A 19718-nucleotide genomic window follows, 5' to 3' on the forward strand; every position below is an offset into this window, starting at 1 on the left:
ACAACCCTGAGATTCCACCTCACATTAGTCAGAATGGCTAAGATCAAATACTCAGGTGACAGCAGATGCTGGCGAAGATGCGGAGAAAGATTATTGGTAAGATTGCAAGCTGGTACAACCACTCTAGAAATCAGTCTGGAGTTTCCTCGGAAAATTGGACATAGTCCTACCTAAGGACCCAGCTATACCACTCCTGGGCATATACCTAAAAGAAGCTCCAGCATCTAACAAGGACACATGTTCCACCATGTTCATAGCAGCCTTATTTATAATAGCCAGAAGCTAGAAAGAGCCCAGATGTCCTTCAACAGAGGAATGGATACAGAATTTGTGGTACATTTACTCAATAGAGTACTATTCAGCTATTAGAAACAATGACTTCATAAAATTCCTAGGCAAATGATGGAACTTGAAACTATCATCCTGAGTGAGGTAACCCAGTTACAAAATAACAGACATGGTATGCACTTACCGATAAGCGGATACTGGTCCCAAAAGCTCAGAATACCCAAGAAACAATCCACAGACCTTATGAAACTCAAAAAGAATGAAGGCCAGAATGTGGATGCCTCAGTCTTTCTTAGAAGGGAGAACAAAACACTTATGGGAAGAAATACAGGGACAAATAGAGGAGCAGGGATTGAAGAAAAGATCAGCCAGAGACTGCCTCACTTGGGAATGCATTCCATATGCAGCCACCAAACCCAAGCATTATTGCTGATGCCAAGAAGTGCTTACTGGCAGGAGTCTGATATGGATGCCTCCTCAGAGGCTCAGCCCGAGCCATACTGATACAGATGAAGATACTTGCAGCTAACCATCAGACTGAACACAGGGATCCCAATGAAGGAGCCAGAGAAAGGACTGAAGGAGCTGAAAGGGTTTGCAACTGCATGGGAAGAAAAACATCAACTAATGAAACACTCCAGAGCTCCCAGGGACTAAAACACCAGCCAGTGAATTCTCACAGAGAGACCCATGGCTCCATTTCATATATAGCAGAGGATAGCAGTCTGCCATCAATGGGAGAAGAGGCCTTTCTTTGGTCCAGTGAAGGCTTATTTTCCCAGTGTAGGGGAATGCCAAGGTAATGAGGTGGGGGAGGGTGGTTGGGAGAGGGAGCACCTTCATGGAAGCAAGGGGAGGGGGAAGGGGATGGCAGTGGGGGGAAAGGGGATAACATTTGAAATGTAAATAGAAAATATCTAATAAAAATTATTTGAACTGTCTTTCAAGGTCAAGAATTATTTTGTGGGAATATGGGGAACCTATATAAAGAGTCCAAATGCTTTTGGTTTGCACTGATTCTCATAGGGGCAAATTGTACATATTTTTCTGTCATACACTGTGATGAGTATGTTTTGGTTGTCATAGGTTGGGGAGGATTATTACCATTAAGTGGTATGTTGCAATGTTTAAGATACAGTACTGTACAGCAAAATTTTCCCTGTGTCTCAGATGAGTTTGAGAATCATATTTGACTGAGTTCTGCAAACACAAACAGTGGTATTCAGATAATGAGGTTGGTACTGACATACCTTTCATAAGAAGTTACAGAGCTCTGTAATTTGTATTCTTTTACAACTTAATATAACTACGAAAAACGTGAAAATTTGTCTATGTATCTCTATAAATCACCAATGTTACTGCAAAGTAACACATCTCTTAGAAAAATAACAATCCTTTTCAAACTATACTGCTTTTTATTTTTCCTAGAAGGGAGACAAGTCCAGTATGCCAAGATTTCACAGCTTGTTAAAGAAACATTTGGTCAACTGATTTCTAGTCACTCACAATATCTGAAATGTAGCAGTTCATTGGCTGCTTTCATTATTGAAAGAGGTAAGTCCTTATATTTGGTATATGTTACTCTACAGAAAAATCAATATCTTAATGATTCTACCCATACTGTATAATATATATATCGGCTTCTGTAGATAGTGATTTTACATTGATTTGAAGTAATCTTTTCTGATAGGTGAGTCATTAAACACAAAGATTCTCAAAGGTGGAGACAAAATGCACTGACAGAGCCAACAGAGAGCTGAGGAATAGTGAAAGGCCTAGCTGGCATTTAAACCTTTCCCTACCAGAGCAATGCCTTCTCCATATCAACCCTTATTACAGCAGACACCCAAGAGAGAACAATAAGTTAATGTCTTTATTTTCAAATAAGAAAATATCAAAATATGAGAGAGTATGTATGTTCCTGAGGACATTTTGATGTTAAAATTCAATTTTAATTGTAATCCTGCCTTTTTAGGAGGAAAAGCAAAAGCAAATTTATTTGATAAATGCTATAATAAATGAGGAGAAAGAATATCTTCTGGTTTTGGCATTCCATTCATGCAGACAGGCCCTTGTCAGTCATGTACCACAGAGTTTATCATTGATGTCAATTCTGTACACATTTCACAACATAAACACGTACATGCACCCATCACATAAATAAAAATACATTATTTTTAAAGGCAGATAAAGGGATAACTTGAACATGGGAGGAGGGAAGCTAACTAACAACTTGCCGCTGTTTCAGCCGGACACCATGAGGTTGTGGCTATAGGCACAGGGGAATACAACTACAGCCAGTGCATGAAGCCGAATGGAAGGGTGCTGCATGACACTCACGCGGTCGTTACAGCAAGAAGGTCTCTCCTTAGGTAAGGGGAAGGATGTGCTAATGCCTTCAGTAATGCTCTCACACCAACGTAACCACAAGTGGAACTTTACTCATAGCAGAGCAAAGAGCATCAACCTCTAATCCGAGTCATTTTATAGTTTTATGTTGTGGTAACATTGCTAATGGTGTCTTGTGTAGGTTTGGTGACTTCCTTGAGAACTAAGTTTTAAGAGTACTACAAGAGGGGGCTGGAGAGATGACTCTGGGGTTGAGAGTACTGACTGCTCTTCCAGAGGTCCTGAGTTCAATTCCCAGCAACCACATGGTGGCTCACAACCATCTATAGTGGATCTAGTGCCTTCTTCTGGTGTACAGGCATATATGCAGTCAGGATACTACATAATATATAAATAATATTTTACAGTCCAGTCATTGTCCCCCTCTTGTCAGCTCCTTATCTCATAGTTCTCCCCTCTATCCCATTATGTGCCCATCCCCCACCCTCCCCACTCCCTGGGACCCCAAGTCTTTTGAGAGTTAGGTGCATCTTATCTCACTGAGACCGGATCAGGCACTCTTCTGCTGTATATGTGTTGACCACATATCAGCTGCTGTATGCTGTTTGATTGGTGGTTCAGTGTCTTGAGAGATCTCAGGGTCCAGGTTAGTTAAGACTCCTGGTCTTCCTGTGGGGTCTTCATCCTCCTCAGCTTCTTCCAGCTTTTCCCTAATTCATCCACAGAGGTCCCTGGTTTCTGTCCATTAGTTGGGTGTGAATATCTGCATCTGACTCTTTCAGATGCTTGTTGGGCCTCTTAGAGAACAGCCATGCTAGGCTAGGCTCCTATGTGTACGCACACCATAGCATCAGTGATAGTGTCAGACCTTGGAGCCTCCCCTTGAGCTGGATCCCAATCTGCACCGGTCACTGTACCTCCTTTTCCTCAGTCTCTTCTCCATTTTTGTCCCTGCAGTTCTTTTATACAGGAACAATTCTGGGTCAGAGTTTTTGACTGTGGGATGATAACCCCGTCCCTCCACTTGATGCCCTGTCTTTTTGCTGGAGGTGGGCTCTACACGTTCCCCCTCCCCACTGTAGGGCATTTCATCTAAGGTCCCCTCCCTTTGAGTCCTGAAAGTCTCTCACCTCCCAGGTGTCTGGTACATTCTGGAGGGTCCCTCCAACTCCTACCTCCTGAGGTTGCCTGTCTCCATTCTTTCTTATGGCCCTTGGCTTCAGTGTTGTTTCTCCCCCATCCCCCAATGCCTGGTTATTTTCCCCTTCCCTTACCTCTCCCACCCAGCTCCCTCCTACCCTTTGGCCCCCACATGGCTGCTTTCTTCTCCCTCTCAAGTGGGATTGAGCCATCATCACTTGGACCCTTTGGCTTGTTAGTCTTCTTCAGTTCTGAGGATTGTTTCCTGATTATATATATACATATATATATGCTAATATTTATTTATTAGTGAGTACATACCATGCATGTACTTTTGGGCCTGAGGTACCTCACTCGGGAATAAATCTTTTAAAAAAAAGAGCACTGCAAGATATTTTAAAGTTAGAAATATAATCTTTAAATGATTAAATTTATTGAAAAATGTAACATTATGTTAACACAAAGTAAACTTGATCTTATTTTACATCTAAATTAGATATACTTATCCAAAGATAACACCAGAAAAGCACAGGTTTTTGGCTATGAATTCCTCTATTACTCTACTATTATTCAGCAGAATATAAACAATGTATCTTTCGCTTGCTTTGTGACCCATTTGGGGTTAAATGATTATTCCACAAGGCCATAATTCAGATATCCTGGAATTTGCATTATAATTAATAACAGTACCAAAATAACAGTTATGAAGTAGCAACAAAACAATTTTATGGTTGGGGGTCCTCACAACATAGGGAACTGTATTAATGGGTCACAGCATTGGGAAGGTTGAGAACCACTGCTCTAGAGGAAAAGGAGGAGGAAAAAAAGGAGGAAAGGGGCTGAAGTCAGATTCCCCCCCCCCAAACTGATCAATCTTTCTGCTCTTTACAAGAGGAAAAAGTAGCAGGTGGTTCAAAAACACCAAGAATGTTTCTATATATAAAAACATGAAGAGTGGGGATTGTTACTTCCGTAATATACACCAACTTTTGATTCTCTTAAACCATTAAACTTCTTACAGATTTTTATTATAGCAAATACTTAATCAAGTTGGAGTAGGTTTTGGCATCCAGCTTGAGCAGTTGTTTAATCCTACTGCTCTTATTTAATTTCTGTGTTCTCGCTGTTGCTCTTTTCTTCGCTGAAATATTTTAAAACAAAATGTAGATAGACCTGTTTTACCTAAAAAATGCAAGTAGGCATCTCTATTAAGGAAAGAGTTCTGTAATGTTAAAAGTTCTTAGAGTGCTGGGAAATGGGCAAGTGTGCTTGCTCTGCAAACGTGGGGGCCTGCTTGCACACCCCTGCACTCAAATACAAAGCTGGACATGACTGCTTGTTCCTCTGACCCTAGCCTTAGGGACTGGAGCTCCATGGCCAGCTAACCTAGCCTAAACTGCCCTTCTGAGGACAGTGAGGGAGAGCAGCTGAGGAAGGCATCCATCATCCTACTCTAGCCTTTGCATGCACCTGTCAGCATACATGTGAACATATACCACACACATACACAGTGTTGTGGAAGACCATAGCAGTTAACTCATTGTTGTCTACTTTTCCTTGATGCTGATGGAATTATCTGACCCTCTAAAGTGTGAAGTATTTCTCATGATTGGCATTGCTATACACGTTGTACAACCTGCAGTGTTCCCTGTGCGGTATCTGTGCTCTTGTGTTCTTCAGCAGCACAGAAACAGTGTGGTGACAGTGATGTCAGTAAATAGGAGGAACTTATTTTGATAAGAAAAGGGGCAACAAGTTGACTCTTCAGAACTGTCTCTGGAAGAAAGAAGTAACCTAGAGAAATAGGTTCTTGGCAGGGTATGATAGAAACTCGAATGTGCAGTGCAGAGTAGTAATGAAGCAAAGATGCTGTAATAGGAGTTACAGGGCAGTCCCATGTGAAGACTTCTTGAGGGACTTAATTTTTCATTAATTAAAATTATAAGATTCTTATCAATATTGAAGCTGTGGACATAAAGACACATTGCTGAAGTTATATTAGTTATGATAGTCACTAAGATACATCTGTAATAAGTTTTATTACTTAAAGTTACAATGTTTATTTTAGATACTTTTATAGGCAGCTCCTGCTCTTCTATAGCAAAAATCCTGCTATGATGGAAAAGTCAATCTTTTGTACAGAACCAGCTTCTAATCTTCTTACTCTGAAACAGAACATCAACCTTTACCTCTATATGAACCAGTTGCCTAAAGGATCAGCCCAGATTAAGTCACAGTTGTAAGTATTATGGAAGTTGTTTTTAAAAGACTGTGGATGATCACTGTCTGTACGTTCTGAGTTCCTTTGTATCCATATTCTCTGCTGCTTGAGTTATCTTTCGGCTTCAGGGCACAATAAATCCACTATGACCAGCACCTCCTTTCCATCCATTCTGATCCATGACCACTTTAAAAAGACACTTGTGCTTCACCACTATCTTTTTCTATTGTATTGAAAAGTCTGCCTTGAAGATTTTACAAGTTTTAATGAAATAATAAATCTATGCAATATTCATATTCAAATACAGGAGATTAAAAACTGTTGTATGGTCAAAATGCCATTGTTTTGATGAATACATAATATCGAGTTGGGTGAAGTTTGAATAGTACACATAAGAACAGTGAGAAAAAAAAAGATAAGCCTGCCCCAATCTGACTGTCTAGAAGTAACCATGGGCATTAGTTTTATAAAAAATCCTAGGAATTGCTTTGAAAATAAGATTCATGAATAGATAAAATTCAACAAAATTAACTTTAGATTTTATTAACATTTTACCAAAGGTGAATTTTGAATACATTTCTCCCATCTCATTATTTTGTACTTTTAAAACTTTCATATAGAAGAACTAGACTTAAACTCTATCTTAGTTTTATTGGTTTTATTGCTGTGAAGAGACACCATAACTATGGTGTCTTACAGTTTTGGGGTTTGCTTACAGTTCAGAGGTCACTCCATTATCATCATGGTAGGAAACACGGCAGTATGCAGGCAGACACGATACTGAAAGAACAAAGAATTCTACATCTTGATCCAAAGGCATACAGGAGACTGTCTTTCTACACTAGGCAAAGCTTGAGCATAGGAAACTTTAAAGTCCACCTACACAATGACATGCCTCCTCCAACAAGGTCACACCTCCTAATAGTGCCACTTCCCATGGGCCAAGTGTATTTAGACCACCAGAAATTCATTATATAATCAAGGCTGATCCTAAACTTTTTGGTAGGGGTAAAGGAGTTGAGATAGCATCTTACTATATACCCCTGGCTGACGTTGAACTTGCTATGTAAAGGGGACTAGTCTTGAACTCATGGAAATCTGTTTGCCTCTGTCTCTCAAGTGCTGAAGTTAAAGGCGTGTATTACCACTAGACCTTGCCAGTGTATATTAGTAGCCATAAAGAATGTTGATAACTGGAAAATTGTACTGAAGCTTAGTGAGTTGGTAATTTGTTATGCAGTTATTTTGGGGGGATGATGAATCTATTTCTACTTTTTTGTGTGTTTACATCTGTTCATGTTATTAGAATTAAGTGTGTACTGGCAAATTAAACCTGGTAGAGAATAATTTTTGAGAAGATGCACATTTTACTTTTAACAATTTCATTTTTCTTAAATTTTTTTTTCTCTCTCTAGACGCCTTAATCCACATTCTATTTCTGCGTTTGAAGCTAATGAAGAGCTGAGTCTCCACGTGGCTGTTGAAGGCAAAATTTATCTTACTGTTTACTGTTCTGCAGACGGGATTAATAGAGTAAACAGTATGTCCTCAAGTGACAAGCTGACAAGATGGGAGGTGCTTGGTGTACAGGGAGCCTTGCTGAGTCACTTTATACAGCCAGTTTATATCAGCAGTATACTTGTTGGTGAGTTTCAGCACATTTGGGGATGTTCAGTGGGAGGGAAAAAAACCCACATTTGACTTACTAGTATAAAACCAGCTTTTGCATGCATGAGGCTTAAAGTAAAATGCACATATAATTATTGATTTTTTTTTTTTTTTTACTATTAAGTTCTTATACCTCTGCCTCCCTTCCAACACTTATTCCACCCTAATCTCTTCCAACCCCCAAAACACTAGGTAGGAGATAAAGAAGGTTGGGGGAGGGGGGAGGGAAATAGAACTCTATAGGGTACTTCCTGCTGGTTGGGGGAATTGGGTTCCTTGGGGGAGGTCCGGTTTTCATCATCATGATCTCTAGCAGTCTGACAAAACAGCAATCCAGCAATAGCAAGTGCAACAACAAACACAGCAGCAGGGACCAGCAGAAGCAGGGCATTGACTACCATAGGCACTCTCAGGGCTCTCTGAGTCCTCTTTAGAGTTCCCAGAATCAAACTATCTGCAGCTGGCAAAAATGATGCCCCTGCTAGTGCACAGAGAAAACCACCCTCCGTGAAGCAGCCTCTTATCTCACACTTGGGGTTAAAACAAAACATGTTCAAATAACATAAGAAACCAAAACTTCCACTACACATAATTGCTTTGTTGAGCTATTTGTTTTGTCATATCTAGAAATCATGCTTAGTATATGACTTGTATAATCTTATAGGAGACCAAGAATTAACATCCTAATCATTTAGAATTATTCTGTCTTAAACTTACACCTTTATTTACCTGATACAGAACACTATTTCTTTATGGAAAAGATGCTTTTTTTGAACTTCCTAAATCGAAAAGCTTATGCTGTGTTTTATCTTCTCTAGGAAATTAAATGCCTGTTACCCTCACATCATTTTAACACACTATGTAGATCCTTTTAATTGATCAAATGAGTTTGATTAACTAGGACACAACTGACTTCTTTCTTAGAAGATGCTGTTGAATTTGGATTCATATTTGAATGACTTTCTAGATAAAATGTTTTTATCTCATTGGAAAACAGTTTGGGAATTTTCCTCTTTTAAGTTAGTATACAAAGTAATGGGACTTGTTGTGGCATTTTCATGTACACATGTCATTATACTTATTTCTGTGGGTTTTTTCTTCTATGTGTTGTCATTTAGCACACACAATAATGGGAACCAAGGCATTTACATGTATATGTCATGTTACTGTGCTCATATTTATATCCTATTAGTCACTAACTGCTTCCCTTTTAACTCCTTTCCCCTCTATTGGTCTCTGTTGGTTTTCATGGTGTGTGTGTTTTACACCATGTGCATGTACATATACATGCATGTATGAAAATGTAGATTCTTCATATGAGAAAACATTACTAAAACCACATTATGTTTATATACTGAATTCCATTCATCTGTTGAAGGGCACCTAGGCAGGTTTCATGTCTTGGGTACTGTGCTCACTGCTGTAATAAATGTGTGGATGTGAACTTAAGTCTGGGACCCTTAGATTTCTTTGAGTCTATACCTAGGGATGTTACAGTTAGATCACATGGTGATTGCAGTTTAGTCTTAGGTGTTTGCTTTGTTTGTTTTGTACCCTCCATTCTGACTTTCATAGTGGCTACATTCCTGCCAGCAATTTATGTTGTGTTCTCTTTCCCAACATCTTCAGCAGTATGTGACTGAGGTGAGATGGAATCTCAGCTTGATTTGGTTTGCATTTCTCTGAGGGCTAAGAATGTTTAACATTTTGTGTATTCATTGGCCATTTATGTTTCTTTTGAGAATTATTTAGTTTATCTGCTCATTTATTGCTTGAATGATTCAGGGAAAATTTGGTGTAAAAATGTTAAGTATTTTTAAATTTTTTATTTTTTATTCTTCTTTCAAAAATTACATCTTGACTACAGTTTCCCCTCTACTCCCTAATCTCTTGTCTCCACTTCCCCTATTCAGCAGATCCACCCCAACTATATCTCCTCAGAAGAGAGCAGGCCTCCTAAGGACATCAATTAAATAACAAGCTACAATAGACTAGGCACAGATCCTCACATCAAGGCTGCACAAAGCAACCCAGTAAGAAGAAAAGTGTCCTACAAGTAGGCAAGAGAGTCAGAGACAGTGCCCACTCAAACTTACTGTTCCCAAAGAGCACCAAGCTACAGACATAACATATATGTAAAGGCTCTAGGGTAGACCCCATAGGTTCCCTGATCTCTGTGAGCCCCCATGAGTCCAGTCAGTTGATTCGGAGGGCCTTGTTCTTATGGTGTCCCTGACCTCTCTGGCTCCTCCAATCCACCCCCACCCCCCAAGACTCTCTGAGATCCACCTACTGTTTTTCTGCTGGACTCTGTATCTGCTCATCTGTTGTTGAATGTAGTCTCTGCAGGCAGGACGAACTGCAGGTTGAAGGTTTTTTGGCTGGGTTGGTATACCAGTGCCTCCATTTCAGGCTTTGCTTGGTTATAGAAGATGGCTGATTCATGCTCTGTGTCCCCTATTACTAGGAGTCTTCGATAGGATTAAAATATTGAGTATTTTTAATGTTCCAGATAATAATACCCCGTGTAGTTGATAAATATTTTCCTACTGGGTATTTAAAAAAAAAAACTTTTATTGAGAAAAAAAATTTGTACAATGTATTTTGATCATGTTTTCCCCTCCCCCAGTTCTTTCCAGATCCTCCCCACCTCCCTACCCACTCATCTTTATGTTCTTTCTATATCACTAAATGTTTTTAAGAAATCCTATAAGCATGCACACACACACACACACACACACACACACACACACACACACACACACACTCCTGGGCATGCTCTGCAGTGTGCTTAGTCTACCCAGTGAGAGCCACTAGAGAAGTTGAGTTTTCCAGTGGGTCTTGGTTGCAGTTTCGATATCTCTTTACTGATAGTTTATTTTGTTATGCATGTTTCTTAATTTCATGCACCTTATTTGTCAGTTCTTGGAATTCTTTCCTGAATTACTGGGGTGTTTTAAAGGAAGGTCTTGCCTATGCCTACATGTTAAACTGTTTTATGTTTCCCCTAGATGTTTCATGGTTTCAGATCTTATGTTGATCTTTGTTGTTTTGAATTGATTCTTTTACACAGTTGTATTTTGTTGCATTTAGATAGCTAATTACTCCATACCAGTTGTTTAAAAAACAGTTGTTTAAAAAGACTTTGTCAAAAGCTTTTGTGGGTTTAGTTCTGGCCTTCTGTTCTTCTAGTCTGTGTGTCAGGTGGTGTGTGTGTGTGTGTGTGTGTGTGTGTGTGTCCATGTGTCCAGGAACCTTCCATTTCTTTAAAATTTTCCAGCATTTAGGAATCAGAGTATTCCCTAATGAGCTTTGTTTTTATTTCTTTATTATATTGAGTATTTTAATTACTTTGGTGAAGAGTTGATCACCAAATCAACTTTGTATTGATTCTTTGTATTTTTTTATTTCATAACATTGATTTAGGATTTTTTCTGTCTATTGCTTTTGGGTTTGGCTTGTTTTTGTTTTTCTAAGACCTTTAGAGACATGGTTAAGTTGCTTTGTTGAGATCTCTCTGATTTGTTTGTTTGTGACAGGGTCTTATGTAGACTAGGCTTACCTCAAACCCACTTTGTAACTGAGACTTGCCTTGAACCTGCCTTTGCTTCTCAAATGCTAGGATTTCAGACATGTGACACTGTACCCAGCTTTTCCATATGTGTATGTTCAACTTCATAGTGCATATTGTAAAACATAAAATGGTTATCATTTGTTTTGCAAATATTAGCTTTATTTACATGTAGACAGAATATATTAACTTGATTTATAATTTAAAAGACTTAGCAAAAAGCCTTTCTCCCACTACAGTCACTAGGCACTCATTTTACTTCTGTGAAAGGATATATTGTTCTTAGTTTCTTAGTTTTTCTTCTATGGATAATTGAGTTGTGCTTTGCCGAAATCAGTAAACATATTCTTTTTTATATTTTATATTCTAGATAACACAGGTATCAACAGTAACATCCAATTCATACTTTTCTACATCTGCTTTTCTTATTTAAAAAAGGATCTTGGAAATATTTACATATGTATATGTAAATACCTTCTTTATTAATCCTTTTGGTTTTATAATACATACCTATATTATAATTTATTTAACCAGGTATCAGTTGATGACATTCTAGATTGTATCTAATCTTTTGCAGTTACTAAAATATTATTGTGAATGATCTTTTAAAACTTAATATTCCCACCTGTAAAGTATATTTGTAATAAAAAGCCTGCAAGTTAACATTGCAAGTCAAAGTTGTGCAGTTCTGTAAAATATTCCAAAGAGTCCCTGGTGCACCTCCCAGCTGACTGTGGGCGAGAATGCCTGCTTACTCAGACCCATAGTCATTCTTGTACTTGTTTAAATTTCATTGTTGACAGATGTTCTTGCTATCTATTTAGTTTGAGTCAATTTAAATCCTTTTGTTAAAATTTTTCTAAATCTTCTGTAGCAGATTCTTTTCTTGATAATATGTGTTGTGGAATCTAAGAAATTTGTGTGCAGTTTTGGGAATCAGGTATTTGGTGATCAGAGCTTTTGATAAGTTTTATCATGGCACTTAAAAGTTGTATGAGGTAACTTCGTACTGTAGTTATCATGTTGCATAAGAGGATAGACATTGGTTCTTTTGCATATTTGATTAGTGATTTGGAACAGGAACAGAAAAATTATATCTTGTAATGTGACTTCCATCTTGCAGCTAGCAATTCAGGGGTGGGGTGATGGGGTAGGCAGGCAATGGGAAGAAAATGGCTTTGAAACATTGTATCAGACTTTCCTCTCAGTATCTCTGTGGATCTCATATGAAAATAGTGATCTGTTTTGTATAGCCTACAAATGGCTTGTGTGTATAAGTAAGAACATGAAGCTTTCTGGACCTTTTGGAGTCTGTAATATAAAGCTAAGAGGATACAGTGACTCACACTTAATTATATTTTATTTGTGTTCGTGTCACACAGTATACGGGCATGTGGAGGTTAGAAGACAACTTGGGAGGAATAGGTTATTCCCTTCCACTGTGTGGGTTCTAGGATCAAATCCAGTAAGAGTCATGTCAGTGATCCTACAATTCTTTATATTGATTCTTCCAAGCCTTGTTAATTTGGAATGTGAATGCAAAGAACAGTGTATTTAAAACTTCATTTTAGCTTTGGGAAGGTTTTCGGAGTCTTTGATAGGAGGCTTAGGTTTAAATAAAGGACAGAAGGCATACATGATTTACCATTCCCTGCTGAAGTCTGTCCATTCATCTTTGTCTCAGTTCTAGTTTCTCCTGCAAGATTGACTGACAAGTTGCCAAAACAGTATGAAATCTCTGAGATAACCCCCACCTTTCCTCTGGCTGCCACCAGGATCCAAGTCTTTTCCAATTCTTGGGGTTCATCATTTTAGTTGTTTGATAGCCAGAGTGGCTCTAGTGGCTCTTGAGAATACCTTTACTTTCCTCAGCAGTATTATGAGAATTCAAAGCTTTATTATTATTAACCAAAAAATAGTATTACTGAATTGCTTTGTGTCCTGAGATTGGAACATTGTAGTCCTATAATGCTTATAATGTGTGGCCATTGGCATAGAAAATTAAGTGACTTTTGCTGACAGTCAGATTTATTTGATCTCCCAATTCTGATTTCATGTTGAAACCAGAAATTTAAGACAGAATGAGCAGATTCTTTCTGGCAGAACTGTATAAAGTACCATTTCCTTGTAGATCAGTACTGGTCCTTTGCTTTTTTAATTTGTTGTTTATTTATGTATGTGGGTATTTTACCTGCATGTGTGTCTGTGTGCTGTGGACTTGCAGGGTCTGAAGAATCCAAAAGAGGTCGTCAGACCTTCTAGTACTAAAGTTACACCAGGTTGTGAGCTACTATGTGTATGCTGGGAAGAACAGCTAGTGCTCTTAGTCCTGAGCCATTTCTCTAGCCTGTGTTTCTTTTATTCACTAGTATTCCTTTATTATTTCCTTTTCTGAGCATTTTTAAAGGAAAATTTTATTATTATATTGTACTGACTTGGTAAAATATGTGGAAATAGCTGCTAAGATAGATGTAGGATGAAGAGAATTAAAGAAGTGAGCTTCAGATTGTTTACAGTTAACATAACCTTTTTTTTTTTTTTTTTGTCTTCAAAACAAGATTTATTTTTTTTTAACATGAAAATACATGGAAAATACATTGGTCTCTTATCTGTTACAAATAAGACTCAAATTATTAATCATAACAAGAAGTGTTTCTTGAGATATTTCCATCTACACAAAAGACTAACAGCTTATTATTTTTTTTAAAGATTTTAAACATTTTTTGCTTAAAATTATACATTTTTGTCAGTACTGTTTTTTCAGACATTAAAATAAATTTTACATAAAACCATGTGAATATGTTTTTTAGTCAGTACTTGATTTTTTTCAAGGGCTTGACAGTATGCATTGAAAACGTACTAGTTGCAATAAGCGTAAAGTACATGCAAAACAAAACGCAACATGGAAATAGTCAAAGTCTTCTTGTTTTGTGAATATATGTATAGTTTTTGTTTTCTTTATTTCTTGGACTTCATACAGTCTGAGAGTTGTTTCTGGGGGAGTGCAAGCCTCTGGGGTTAGCATCCCACTATCAGTGACTGCATATTATGTCTGTTCTTTTGTGACTGGGTTATCTCACTCAGGATGATCTTCTCTAGATGCAGCCATTTTCTTAAGAATTTGGTTAAGTCATTGTTTCTGGTGGCTGAGTAGTATTCCATTGTGTATATGTACCACAATTTTTGTATCCATTCGTCTTCTGAAGGACATCTGGGTTCCTTCCAGCTTCTGGCTATTATAAATAGAGCCGCTATGAACATTGTGGTGCATATATCTTTGTTGTGTATTAAAGTGTCTCTGGGGTATATGCCCAGAAGTGGAATAGCTGGGTCTTCAGGTAGTACTATATCCAATTTTCTGAGGTATCGCCAGACAGATTTCCAGAGTGGTTGTATTAGCTTGCAACCCCACCAACAGTGAAGAAGTGTTCCTATTTCTCCGCAGCCTCGCCAGCATCTGCTGTCATCTGAGTTTTGGATCTTGGCCAATCTGACTGGTGTGAGGTGGAATCTTAGGGTTGTTTTGATTTGCATTTCCCTGATGGCTAAGGATGTCGAGCACTTCCTCAGAGGTTTCTCGGCCATTCGGTGTTCCTCAACTGAAAATGATTTGTTTAGCTCTGTACCCCATTTTTTAATAGGGTTATTTGATTCTCTGGTGTCTAGCTTTTTGAGTTCCTTGTACACCTTGGATATTAGGCCTCTATCTGATGTGGTGTTGGTAAAGATCTTTTCCCATTCTGTTGGTTGCCGTTTTGTTTTCTTGACGATGTCCTTAGCCTTACAGAAACTTTGCAATCTCATTAAGTCCCATTTGTTAATCTTTGACCTTAGAGCTTGAGCCATTGGTGTTTTGTTCAGGAAATTTTCTCCTGTGCCTATGTGTTCTAAGGTTTTTCCTACTTTCTCATCTAATAGTTCCAGTGTATCTGGTTTAATGTGGAGATCTTTAATCCACTTACACTTGAGCTTTGTACAAGGAGATAAGAACGGGTCTATTTTCATTCTTTTGCATGTTGAGTGCCAGTTGGACCAGCACCATTTGTTGAATAGGCTGTCCTTTTTCCATTGAATGTTTACTGCTCCTTTGTCAAAAATCAGGTGACCATATACATGAGGGCTCATTTCTGGATCTTCTATTCTATTCCATTGATCCACTTGCCTATTTCTGTACCAGTACCATGCAGTTTTCAGCACAATTGCCTTGTAATATAGCTTGAGGTCAGGGATAGTGATTCCCGCAGATGTTTTTTTGTTGTTGAGGATGGATTTCGCTATTCTAGGTCTTTTGTTATTCCATATGAAATTGCACATTGATCTTTCCAATTCCATGAAGAACTGGGTTGGAATTTTGATGGGGATTGCATTGAATCTGTAGATTGCTTTTGGTAGGATGGCCATTTTTAAGATGTTGATCTTTCCAATCCATGAGCATGGGAGATCTTTCCATTTTCTGAGATCCTCCTCAATTTCTTTCTTTAGAGGTTTGAAGTTCTTGTCATACAGGTCCTTTACTTCCTTAGTTAGAGTCACACCAAGGTATTTCATAGTTTTTGTAACTATTGTGAAGGGTACCTTTTCCCTAATTTCTTTCTCCACATGTTTGTCCTTTGAGTATAGGAAGGCTACTGATTTGTTTGAGTTAATTTTGTATCCGGCCACTTTGCTGAACTTGTTTATCAGCTGTAGGAGTTCTCTGGTGGAATTTTTGGGGTCACTCAAGTACACTATTATGTCATTGGCAAAGAGTGATGTTTTTATCTCTTCCTTTCCGATTTGTATCCCCTTGATCTCCTTTTGCTGTCTAATTGCTCCGGCCAGGACTTCCAGTACTATGTTGAATAGGTAGGGAGAGAGTGGGCAGCCTTGTCGAGTCCCTGATTTTAGTGGGATTGCTTCAAGTTTCTCGCCATTAAGTTTGATGTTGGCTGTTGGTTTGCTGTATATTGCTTTTATTATGTTTAAATATGGGCCTTGGATTCCTGTTCTTTCCAGGACTTTTAACATGAAGGGGTGTTGGATTTTGTCGAATGCTTTCTCAGCATCTAGTGAGATGACCATGTGATTTTGGTCTTTAAGTTTGTTTATATGGTGGATTACATTGATGGATTTCCTTATGTTAAACCATCCCTGCATCCCAGGGATGAAGCCTACTTGGTCATGATGAATGATGGTTTTGATGTGTTCTTGGATTCGGTTTGCAAGGATTTTGTTGAGTATTTTTGCATCAATGTTCATAAGTGAGATTGGTCTGAAGTTCTCTTTCCTTGTAGGGTCTTTGTGTGGCTTAGGTACGAGGGTTATTGTAGCCTCAAAAAATGAGTTGGGTAATATTCCATCTGATTCTATCTTTTGGAATAGCTTGGCAAATATTGGTGTTATATCCCCAATAAATGTCTGATAAAATTCTGCACTGAACCCGTCTGGACCTGGGCTTTTTTTGGTTGGGAGGCTTTTGATGACTTCTTCTATTTCTTTAGGTGTTATAGGGTTATTTAGATGGTTTACTTGGTCCTGGTTCAACTTTGGGACCTTGTATCTGTCTAGGAATTCGTCCATTTTTTCCAGATTTTCCAATTTTGTGGAGTATAAGTTTTTGTAGTAGGATCTGATGATTTCTTGAATTTCCTTAGTTTCAGTTGTTATGTCACCACTTTCCTTTCTGATTTTGTTAATTTGGATACTCTCTCTTTGCCCTTTAGTTAGTCTGGCTAGGGGTTTATCAATCTTGTTGATTTTCTCAAAGAACCAACTCTTTGTTTTGTTGATTTTTTCAATGGTTTTTTTTTGTTTCTATTTGGTCTATTTCTGCCCTAATTTTGATTATTTCTTGCCATCTACCCTTTTTCGGTATATCTGCTTCCTTTTGTTCTAGTGCTTTTATCTGTGCTGTCAGGTTGCTGATGTGAGCTCTCTCCAGTTTCTTCTTGGAAGCACTTAGGGCAATGAGTTTTCCTCTCAATACTGCTTTCATTGCATCCCATAGGTTTGGGTATGTTGTGTTTTCGTTTTCGTTGAATTCTAGAAAATCCTTAATTTCTTTCTTTATTTCTTCTTTGACCCTGCTATCCTTTAACAGAGTGTTGTTTAGTTTCCATGTGTATGTGGGCATTTTGTTGTCTTTGTTGTTGTTAGAGACCAGCCGTAGACCATGGTGATCTGAGAGGATGCATGGGAGTATTTCAATCTTCTTATATCGATGAAGGCTCGTTCTGTGTCCAATTATGTGGTCAATTTTCGAGAAGGTGCCATGGGGTGGTGAGAAGAAGGTGTATTCTTTTACTTTAGGATAGTATGTTCTGTATATATCTATTAATTCTAGTTGGTTCAAAGTCTCTGCTAGTTTTGCAGTGTCCTTGTTCAGTTTCTGTTTCCCTGATCTGTCCATTGGTGAGAGTGGGGTGTTAAAGTCTCCCACTATTATTGTGTGGGGTGAAATGTATTTTTTGAGCTTTAGTAGAGTTTCTTTTATGAATGTGGGTGATTTTTTATTTGGAGCATATATGTTAAGGATTGAGAGTTCCTCCTGACAGATTTCCCCGGTAATGAGTAAAAAGTGTCCTTCTTTATCTTTTTTGATAAATTTTGGTTGGAAATTTACTTTATTCGATATTAGAATAGCCACTCCAGCTTGCTTCTTGGAGCTGTTTGCTTGGAAGTTTTTTTCCCACCCTTTTACTCTGAGATAGTGTCTGTCTCTGTCTCTGAGATGAGTTTCCTGTATGCAGCAAAAGGCTGGATTTTGTTTATGTATCCAGTCTGATAGTCTATGTCTCTTTATTGGGGAGTTGAGACCATTTATGTTAATAGATATCAAGGAATAATTGTTTCTGTTTCCTGCCATTTTTGCTTTTTTGGGTTGAGTTGTGTCTGTGTTTTTTTCTTTAGTTTTCTTGTTTAGGAGTTTTCTTGTTTTTACTAGGCTGTATTTTCCCTCCTTGTATTGGGTTTTCCACCTATAATTCGTTGTAGTGCTGGGTTTGTGGTCAGATATTGTGTGAATTTTGATTTGTCTTGAAATATCTTTGTCTCTCCATCGATGGTGATTGATAGTTTTGCTGGGTATAGCAGCTTGGGCTGGCACTTGTGCTCTCTTAAGGAGTGCATGATGTCTGTCCAGGCTCTTCTAGCTTTCATAGTCTCTGTTGAGAAATCGGGTGTGAGTCTGATTGGTCTGCCTTTATATGTTACCTGACCTTTTTCCCTTACTGCTTTTAGTATTCTTTCTTTACTTTGGGCACTTGATGTTTTTACTATTATGTCTCGGGAGGTATTTCTTTTCTGGTCCAACCTATTTGGAGTTCTGAAGGCTTCTTTTATGCTCGTGGTCATCTCATTCTTGAGGGTAGGGAAGTTTTCTTCTATGATTTTGTTGAAGATATTTACTGTGCCTCTTAGTTGATACTCTTCTCCCTCTTCTATTCCTATTATCCTTAGGTTCGGTCTTCTCATTGTGTCTTGTATTTCCTGGACATTTTGGGTTAGGAGCTTTTTGTTTTTTGCATCTTCTCTGGCTGTTTTGTCTATGTTTGCAATGTTGTCTTCTGCCCCCGAGATTCTCTCCTCGATCTCTTGTAATCTGTTGGAAATGCTTGCTTCTGTGACTCCTGATTTCTTTTTTTGGTGTTCTGACTCTAGGGTTATCTCTTTTAGCGCTTTCTTTATTGTGTCAATTTCTGTTTTAATTTCCCTCTTCCATTCCTTTATTTCTTTGGTTCTGTTTTCGTCTCGTTCTTTGAGTTCTTTGAGTGTTTTTCTTGTTTCTTCTTTAAAAGCTTCTGAATCTTTTTGCTTTTCCTCCCTTTCTTGTTTAAGTAACTCTATCAGCGTCTTGAGGCATGTTTTCAGGTCTGTGTCTTCTTTCTCTGGAGTGTTTGGAATTCCTATGTTTGCTACTATCAGAGAGCTGGGTTCTGGTGTTGCTAGATTGTCTTGGTTTCCTTGGGATATACTCTTTCTCTTTCCTCTTGCCATTTTGTTGTCAGTGATATGTTCCTGCCTTTCCCTTGTATCTGGTCTGTGTCCCTGGTACACTTTCCGTGTGCACTCCTCAGAGATCTCTCTACTCCCCAGCAGCCCAGGTTCCGGGTGGCAGCTGGGACAGGCTCTGCTCTGCGTCCTGAAGTCGCCCCCGGGTGGGAACAGACGTTCCTAAGATCTGTTCCTGGTCATAGATGCTCAGCCTCTCCGAGCCACCTTTCCGGCTGCCTGTTGGGCCAGGCCCTGCTCTGTGTCCTGAAGTCGTCTCCGGGTGGGAACAGAAGTTCCTAAGATCTGTTCCCGGTCACTGGATCGGGGAGGACAGGGCAGGTCAGGGCAGGGGGTGCCCTTTCCTTGTGCACTCCGCAGAGATCCCTCTGCTCCCCCGCAGCCTAGGTCTCCCACTCACCAGTTGCTCAGCCTGTACGAGCCGCCTTTCCGGCTGGTGGTTGGGCCAGGCTCTGCTCTGCGTCCTGAAGTCCTAACATAACCTTTTGATCT

At 38.8% G+C, this 19718-nt stretch overlaps 1 protein-coding gene across 2 annotated transcripts in view; it reads left to right on the forward strand.

Annotated features, from left to right (window-relative positions):
* ADAD1 (adenosine deaminase domain containing 1) overlaps positions 1-19718 on the forward strand; it is a gene marked incomplete at both ends in the record, with an annotated part of 36940 nt that overhangs the window by 8521 nt on the left and 8701 nt on the right. Inside the window, 4 exons of one of the 2 annotated variants that reach the window (XM_080929330.1) lie at positions 1717-1842; positions 2537-2660; positions 5846-6016; positions 7414-7643. In XM_080929330.1, coding sequence (XP_080785456.1) covers positions 1717-1842; positions 2537-2660; positions 5846-6016; positions 7414-7643 — 651 coding nt within the window. The remainder of the gene's footprint in view (positions 1-1716; positions 1843-2536; positions 2661-5845; positions 6017-7413; positions 7644-19718) is intronic. The other variant, XM_080929331.1, reaches the window with a different exon arrangement.

Source organism: Micromys minutus (genome assembly GCF_963924665.1).
Source record: "Micromys minutus genome assembly, chromosome: 15".
Classification (NCBI taxonomy): Eukaryota; Metazoa; Chordata; class Mammalia; order Rodentia; family Muridae; genus Micromys; species Micromys minutus.